The sequence below is a fragment of the Athene noctua genome, chromosome 12, assembly GCF_965140245.1.
Source record: "Athene noctua chromosome 12, bAthNoc1.hap1.1, whole genome shotgun sequence".
NCBI classification, from domain to species: domain Eukaryota; kingdom Metazoa; phylum Chordata; class Aves; order Strigiformes; family Strigidae; genus Athene; species Athene noctua.
This window is the reverse complement of record NC_134048.1, coordinates 5318788-5327560: the sequence shown is the minus strand read 5'-3', so window position 1 is coordinate 5327560 and position 8773 is coordinate 5318788. Positions and strand designations below refer to the sequence as shown.

At 42.2% G+C, this 8773-nt stretch overlaps 1 protein-coding gene across 2 annotated transcripts in view; it reads right to left on the bottom strand.

The window, feature by feature from the left end:
- Positions 1–534: 534 nt before the first annotated feature.
- ETF1 (eukaryotic translation termination factor 1) overlaps positions 535–8773 on the bottom strand; it is a 28390-nt gene continuing 20151 nt past the window's right edge. For both annotated transcript variants that reach the window (XM_074916261.1, XM_074916260.1), the window contains 6 exons: positions 7653–7843; positions 6997–7126; positions 6103–6258; positions 5460–5524; positions 4085–4232; positions 535–2650 (listed from right to left, as the gene is read on the bottom strand). In XM_074916261.1, coding sequence (XP_074772362.1) covers positions 2568–2650; positions 4085–4232; positions 5460–5524; positions 6103–6258; positions 6997–7126; positions 7653–7843 — 773 coding nt within the window. In that variant the 3' untranslated portion in view covers positions 535–2567. The remainder of the gene's footprint in view (positions 2651–4084; positions 4233–5459; positions 5525–6102; positions 6259–6996; positions 7127–7652; positions 7844–8773) is intronic.

Here is an 8773-nt window from a genome sequence, read left to right as displayed (position 1 = left end):
ACCAGCCGGCAGGTGATTTAAAGCAGCCATTAAAATTCCTGCTATTAATGATGTCTTTTACATATCACCTTCCCTTCTCTGGAAAAGTCATCCAAACATCTAGCTGTGACAGAGGAGAAGCCAGGGGCAGCAGACCCACGTGGCAAGTACACTCCTGATCTGCACTGGTCCTGCACTAAAAGGTAGGGAGTAGCAAAGGCTTCTTAAAAAAAGTCCAGGTGTCCCGTGACTGGAATATTAAAGGCAGGTTTCTGCATCTGCAGGGTATTTTTCAGCTGCCACAGTTGCTCAGACCACCTTAGGGCAACACTCACAACACCACTTTCTTTGTACGTGGACTGTTGGGTTTTCTACCCCTTCTGAAGTTAAGATTTCTGCTACAGCTTAAAAGAGCTGTATGATGAAGGAACATGATGTTCAAGCCCAGCTAGGAAACAGTTACCTGAAAACTCAAGTACCAACCTGAAGCTAGCACCAAACTGAGGATAAGGCAGGTGTTTCCTGGACTAAAGGAAATAAATCAGGAGTCCATACTATATTCTTAAATATGGTTTAATACTCTTCTCCATTTCTGTACATCACAACACCAAGATATCACTGCTTGGGATCTCTCTGCAGAGGCTATATAGTATGCGAAGGCTAGGATTTTTCACCCCCGTTTAACGTGTTTGTATGTGTAAGTGTAATACATATCAGTATATATTGATATACACATCAATATATAATGCAATATATATCACTGAAGAGAACACATTGATTAAAGAAATACAAAAATTTGGCATCATTTCCAAACTTAAATAGTAAAAATAAAAACTACAAAAAGGAGCTGCATACCCTAAAATGTATCATGTGAAACAACAAGCAGTATATTCAAAAATGTAAATTTACATCCAATTTTTCTGGTCTTGTCATGTCACATTAGACCCATTTACAATGGCAAAATCCAGAACACACCACCGTGAAGACCGCAAATGTGCTCAAACCTGGGTTTGTGCAGATCTACGGCAGACCCAGTCACACCTTCGTGAGAGATTCCAGCTTTGATGTGAAAACGACAGCAAAGCCTTCTGCCAGGTTATAAACCAGGGTTACAGATTATATTGCTCACAATGACAGTAATTTTGGACCTCAAAGAACAGCGTGGCAGAAATTTTAAGACAAGCTCCCCCTCCATTCAAGTGATACAGGATTATCAGAAAAATAGGCAGGTATGCAGCTTGGAACAGGAGCTGCTTTTGACTGATGCACCAGGAGTGACAGAGCCAGTGAACTACCAGGCACCGCTATGTCTGGGCGCCCAGAGAACCCAGTAACCCCCAAAAAGAAGCAAGACTTGTGCATTATCTTGTGCCAATGTTCACTTCACCCTCTGCCTGCAAGACTATCTGAAAAACCCTTAGCCATTTCTAGGAGGCTGAAATGCATTCTATATAGGAGGCATGACAAAAAGCTTTCTTGAGTCTTGATGCAACCAGAAGCTTTAACCCATTAAGGGTGCATTAGAGTTCAGCATCAGAGTTACAGGACACTGGTGAGCCAATACAACAGACTGCCTTAGTGCTGGGAGATGGATGTCCCCAGAGGGTTGTGCCAACATTCAATGTATCAGTATCAAATGCTCCAAATGCACCAGTACTAAGGTTTCAGTCAAGGACTCCAATTCCTAAATATTCCTGTAAAATACCCGCTTCCATTAAAAGAACTGTGGGTTCAAATTCACATAACCAAGGAAACCTTACGCAGTCCTAAAGCAAAAAAGAAAAAAACTTACTGAGGAACAAAACAAAGCAAAGTGTACCTTACTTCACTTAAATCATATGTTTATTTTTGTCAAGACTGAAAAAAAAAATAATAATTCCTGAAGGCTGCACTGCTCAAATCCAAATCAAGCCCGAGACTTCAGCAGCATTTTCATTGCAATCAATGAAGTGCATTTCCTAGTTTGTAAGAGCAGTGCTTCTGCAAACAGATTAAAGCACGTTTGGCTGGTAAGCCTCCCCAAACCATCTGAATTTGCAAGCCACACATTACAAGCTAGCACTCTAGGTAAGTGCCTTCTCATTCTTCTGAAGAGAATGAACAGCTATTTCATTACATTTCTTCTTCTGCAGTTTAAGCTGAGAATGCCATGTAAATGGGTCACGTTGCTGCAAAATGCAGCAATTGATTTCTCCAATCAAAGTAAAAAGAAACAAACCAGTAGGATCTTACTTCTATTAATTTTTGAAGGAAGAGGTTTACAGCAGTTAATGTATCATGAAGGTTAAAAAAATCATTTTCATAAAATACAAGAGCAACCAATTTCACCATTGAGTAAAAGTAAAAACTGGGATTCTTTTTAAATTAGTCCAAAGTGGCATATAGGAACTTAGTAGTTTGCTGCTGTACTGACACTATGACAAATCAAAGTGTAGGGTTTTGCTTTTTTAAATCCAATGCTTGTGGATCAAGTTCTGGAAATGTTCCAATTCTAAGGCAGGGATCTGTTGTGTTTTCCACCATGAGTTTGCTCCTTGGGTTGGATGCTGGAGGGGCGAGGCACGTTTTGCCGGACCCAGGTCGACTACCTAGTAGTCATCAAGGTCAAAAAATTCATCGTCTCCTCCTTGGTATTCCATTCCCTGGAAGTCCACTCGGTACCGCAAGATACCTGGCAAAAACAATATGCTTTAGCTTCTTCAAAATTCAAAGAGCTAGAAAAGCATTTTAAACAGTTTACTGAGCCCTGTCTGCACGTCAAGAGTTCCTCAATTAAACTTTCAGAAGCTGACTTAGCACTTGTACTGCAAGTTATGCTTAAACTGATGGCTGACAGCAGACACGCAGCTAGACTGAAAACACCACATCCATGTTACAGCCTGATGTAATTTATTGCCAAAATGAAGAAATACCTACCTGCCAGCATAGGCCAGCTTTCTTCCGGAAAAGCTGGGCCTATTCTAGGAGAACTGTATCTCAAAATAAATACCAGTAACAGATCATTTGCCCTAGTATAACTGCTCAGACAAAGGGCCTATCAGTCAAATTCAGAAGGCAGCTGGCACTGAAGTAACTTTTAAAATGGAGTAAAAGCAGTATTTAGTGGCTGTCTTCTTGGATTCTTCCCACCCCAAACACCAAACTGGGTTTCTGGGAAGCCTTTTATCTCTGGAAACATTTACTTTAGTGAAGGGTATTCAAGGAGTGTTTCCTTCTAAGTCTACAGGGACTGGAGTATGGTAACAAAGAGCAATGCAAAGGGGCTGGATCTGGCAGGACAGGAAGGACTCCTGGAATTACAAACCCTGAAAACTTAGAAACCTGGTGCTCCTTGTGTAGCCAAACAATTTGAGCTTGTTTCCTTCTGACTGGTATTCTCTGGCCCCTAGAAATTCCTATTTACAACACACTTATTCTGTTTTACATTCATCAACCTAAATACAGCAAGTTGTAACAGTTGGCTTATCAGCCACAGCTTTGTCCTGGCATCCCTAGTCTGGGGAGCAGGAGGTACATGGCAGGTGTATTAGCTCTACCCTGCTAATGACTTTTGTCAAACTGAAGCACATGAGCAATCTGCACTTCTGCCAGACATAGCTGACACTGGTGAGTCAGCTCAAGAGGACTGAAGGATTTCAGAAGCCTCATTTGTCCATGAACCTGGGCTAAAACTACTTTTATTTTGAAAAGCAGCAGAAGACCAGGGAGCAAAGTACAGGGAAGTTCTGAGAGATGAGTAACAGATATCCAACTGCTTCAGAAACTAGGCTGGTGTTTGTCATACACCACTTCTACACAGCAGGGCACGGTCTGCCACAAAACAACTGTGCAGAGACAGAGTGAAACAGTTCACAGCCTTCAGCAGCTGGAAATAAGGACAGTCCACCCTCTGCGCACAATGAAGGACAAAGGGATCTGAGGAACACTGCTGGAAAGCAACAGGTGCCTAACATGCAGCACGATCTTGCTGAATATGGAATTCACCTGGAGATCCCTGATGAACCAGTATCATAACTAATAGCAGTCAAATTAATCCCACTTGTGTTGACAACAGATTATCAAATCAACAATTAAAGATGACAAACACATTTCTCTTGCAGTTTACCTCCAATTCCTCCAAATCCTTTCACAAATTGGGATCCTTCCTGTGATTTGTCTGTAACAATTTCCAATGTTGCTCCAAATTTCTTGTAGTTGTTTGCAAACCACTCCAGAAGGGGCATACTTTCTATCAGTTCATGTTCCTGGCCAGTCTGTGTAGACATTTGAGGGAGGAAAAAAAAGAAAGTTACAGCCACTGCAAGTTAAGTACTGAGAAAGTTCATACCAAAAGCTGTCTGTGGCTTAAACATCACTGCTGTCTTTCCAGTTTTAAGACAGAGCCACCAACTTCCATGCTCCGCAGGATGGAGCAGCCCAACACACATGCAGGGTCTGGGTGGTAGCATTCCTGACACATCTGTATCAGACAAGCGTTGGCACAACCAGAAGGCTCCTGGCACTAAGAAATTAAATACTGACAGACCTTGTTTAGGGCCTCCACACTATGGAAGTTAGTGCAGAAGCGGGAAAGAAAACGCCTTGTTTATTCTTCTGCTCAACTGTCACCTCATGCTACATTGTTAGTATCCACTTTTAGGTTTGCTTTATACCCCACAAACAGTCCACTGCCACTAATCTAACCAGGCACTGTTTACTCTAGGAAATACTGATTTGTGCAAATACAGAAGCAAAGAGCATAGTTTTATAAGTAGAAGGTCAAGTGGTTATTGGCATAGGAACGCTGCATCATTGCAGACAACATTGTAAACTTCCCATGCACAGAAGGAATTAGCAGTTACCCCACGAGGAGGGGAAGCAGCTGGAAACGACTGCTCTGGCAGGCAGTCCTAATAATATGAGACAGAGATGAGCATCCTTTTTGCAAGAGACAGACATTTTTGCCCAGCTTACTCTGCAAAGTAATACAGACTCCCCACCCCATCAGGGTTTTTTGACCTGCACAGGCAAGAAATTCACAGGCAGTGAAAGACAGACCCACATTTCAAATACATTCTGAAGCAAACACACTCTTGCACTTAAATCCATGTAGTAGTTTCTAGCCTCACAGTTGTTTTGTACTGACCAAATCAGTGCACAATAAGCAGGGAGTAAAGATTTGGGACCTTAGTTTGCATGTTGCATGGTGGCTACCAAACTCTTCTAGTGATGGCTTAATGGTGGTCAAAGACCCCATATTGTCTGTCACCAACTCACACAACCTTGGAATCGGCAGCAGGAAAGATTGGAGAAAAGCAAGTACAGAATTCAGAGCTTATATTGAAGGTGAACAGGAAGAGCCACAGGCTACCCTCCTGAAGTCTCATCTGAGTGCCAGAAAGGTTCATCATGCTCATGTGCTTGCAACAAAGTAAGCTCAGATGTTCAGAATGCTGCATCAATACACTGACGTAAATCTACAAGCCCCAAAGCTGAAATACCTCTTTATCTGTGAAATGGGATTTATCCTTCTCTTGCTCTGGTGTCAAATACAGGATCTTCTCCTCTGAGAGGGTAGGAAAAAAAGTTAGGTTAGATAAGACTACCAGATGCAGGTTAAAGAGCAAGAGACTGACAACAGCCAGCAACTACAACACAGAGGGTTTGATCATTTGACCCTGTCTGTCTTTCTAGCTGAAGTTCTATGAAACCAAATAGGGCACACCAGTAGAGAACAACCGTAGTGCCAACACCAAAGCAAGCAGCAGTCCTGCTGTAGGCACACAGTTTGTCTATAGTCAGTGAGAATTGTGTTTCTGGCCATAAGGGTCAAGCCAGTCTCCCCCCTATAATGCTGGTATCACATTTATACTTACACAACTGAAAGGCATGTTTCATGCTAGCTCTGTGACAAACTGCCACCCCAGCACGGCAATTCCTTCCCCGCAGCAGAAACTTGCTAGTTTCAGACCTTTCGCCCAGAGTAGCTGGGAAGCTGCAAGTTAGTGACCTGCCTACACAACATCCCCTTGTGCAAGTCCTTCAAGATCTACTTAAGGAAGTCCTCCAGATAATCTATCCAAGTGAGACAGCTTAGGTGTTAAACCCTGACGGACCTTTCAGTCTCACATAAGCACTACCTACCCTCTGTGCCTTGGCAGTGCAGAACGTATCTCATTATATCCAGATTTTCATAGACTATCAGTATCTCTACTGCTCCCATTTCCAAAGCTTTTAGTGTATCTTCAACGCCGAAACAGTACTTCCCCGTGTCCTGACTTATTTCATCGAAGTATCGTCCTGCAGCCATGAAACAAAGAAAGAGATTTTCATGAACACTTGTCATGCCACACAGATTTTTAACAAGCCTGATTCGAATGCAAGAAACTGGAAAAGGAGACTGAAATGCTGCTGAAGCCAGCAAGGGATATAACATGTCAAAACATGTAATCTAGAACATTCATTGGCAGACAGTCAACTCCAAACACTGCCCGACCATGAATCTACTCCACTAAAAGACTTACTTCTGCTGTGAAACCATCAATTGGACTAATCCACCAGCAGGCACTATTTAACTTCACTCTTTTCAGTGTAGGTAGCTACTGTTACTATTGCCCTCTTCTGCTTTCAAATTAGCAATGTGTGTCTGCTGACAGTTTCTACTGCTATCTTAAAACAAAATAAATCCTAACTCTCATCTTGCTGAAGATGCAATCTTCTTTCCCCTCCCACCCAAATGTCACCAGAAGGCCTGAAACTAAGGCAATCTCTGACGAAAAGACAGATCTGAGAAGTTTGGTAAAGAAAAATAAACCTAACAAAACACCCTACTGCTTAAAGTCTCATCAAGTCCTGCAGCATTTGAGAAGGTGTCCAGGTTAACAGAAATAATCAGTACAAGTCATGCTCTGCTCAACTCAAAAAGCATTGTGCGCTGCCTCAGCCCTGCAAAGGCATTACCAGGAGGTCTCAAGCAAGATCAGCACATTCAATCAGGCATATCTGGCTCAGGAGAAGGCTGAGCATGTAGCCACATACCTATTAGTTTCTTCTCTTGAATGAATTTCACATTGGAGAGGACCTCAGTTGACAACTCAATTGCTTGATTGAATCCATTTTCTCCTCCATATGAAATGTCAACTAGTTTAAGCACTTTGGATTGCAACCGCTAAACAAGAAAAAGAGGAGACATCAAAAAGAGTCTATTACACAGCACTGCCATAAGACTACTTCATAATACCACAAGAGTAAGTACTTGGCAAGAGTCACAGCATTAATCTATTTTGCTTCACTTCCAGCAGAGGTTCTGAGTCAGAGGGACCTGAGGATGCTTAATATTGAAGTACAATTTTCAGGCAACAAGGCCACAGAGATTAGGTTCAGTGGAGTTTAATTCCAATAAAGCTTCTACCTTCGATCTGGGAACACAAAGAACATGAACACTGGTTCCAAACCAGGGAGGACAGATTTCTTATTAGTACTGTTACTGAGAAAAGGAAATCTTACCTCCCTGAAGGAGGTATTAGGAAAGGGAAAACTCTCTAGGACGCATGAGATTTTTAGTTTTGATCAAATCACTTAAGACAAAGCTACATTCCTCCCAAGATGCATCTTATACCAGAGCTACTGCTAATACCACCACGTTGCTACTGACAGCTTAAACATTTCAGCTTTATTCAGAACAGGCCACTTACCTGATCAAACATGTCAGATTGACTTAATTCAGTTTTGAAGTCAGCTGATCCAGCTAAAACGAGACCAGCCACGTTCACCTTGTCGCCAGAAATGAACAGCTGCACAGCCGTCTCTGCTACCTTCCTTACATAGTTGTGTCGTTTCTCCATTCTCAAACGAGCAAAACGCAAGGCAGACTGACCTCCTCTACCTTTACGAGAGAACAGATGCGAGGTAGCAATTTGGAAGTAATTTCATTTCAGGAAGATTATTAGTGCACGGTCCCAACTGGGCCCTGAACAACTGAAGCCAAGGGCAGATGCAGCCTTTGCAATTAGTTTCCCTCAAGCAGAGCTGGGGGCACTCACTGAAACAGTAAGTGAATAAAGAGGGTTCATTCACAGCAAGGGATTTTTTTTCATGTATCCCACAGAGCAAAATATGTTGAGGGTTTTTTTTCTTTTTATATAGACTTGCAACTCTCTGTAGAAACTTTGAACATCTGTGCACATTTGCTATGTCCTGTACCTTCACTAACAGCAATTTCCTTTGTTACACTGCCTCACATACTTCTCTTGCTGATGCAACGCATCCCAGCAGTCTCTGCTGCATAAACTTACTGGGGGAGACATTTCTATTTCATTTTGTCCCATCCTAATCTACAGAAAAGGATGGTAAACAAGGAGTAGCTAACAGACAATCTGCTGAATTTCTCAGCGGCTCACTGCAATATAGCATCGTATAATGGACCGAGAATTGTGCTTGCTCCGTTAGACTTCTGTGCTTCTTTCAAGGAACAGCTTCTTGCTTTTCACTGTGGTTTGCACACAACATCGTCAGATGCAAACTTTAATAGATGCTACACCAAGTAGCATTACTACTTGTGCTAGTAACGTTTAGTTAAGACTGTCCCAAAAACAAGTAGAGAGTCACATGCACCAAAAATATAAGAGCCACTTTAAGAAGATAAACCGCACATTACTGTGATTCATTAATTTTGACAGAAGGCTCAGACCAGAGGCTTTGCTGTCAGATTTCAAGGGAGCAAAGAATTGAGTAGAACTAAACACCTACAGGCCAAGTTCCTTGCTTCTACCTTCACATCCCACCCCACAATATTCTGCTGCAAACAGTCCAGAGA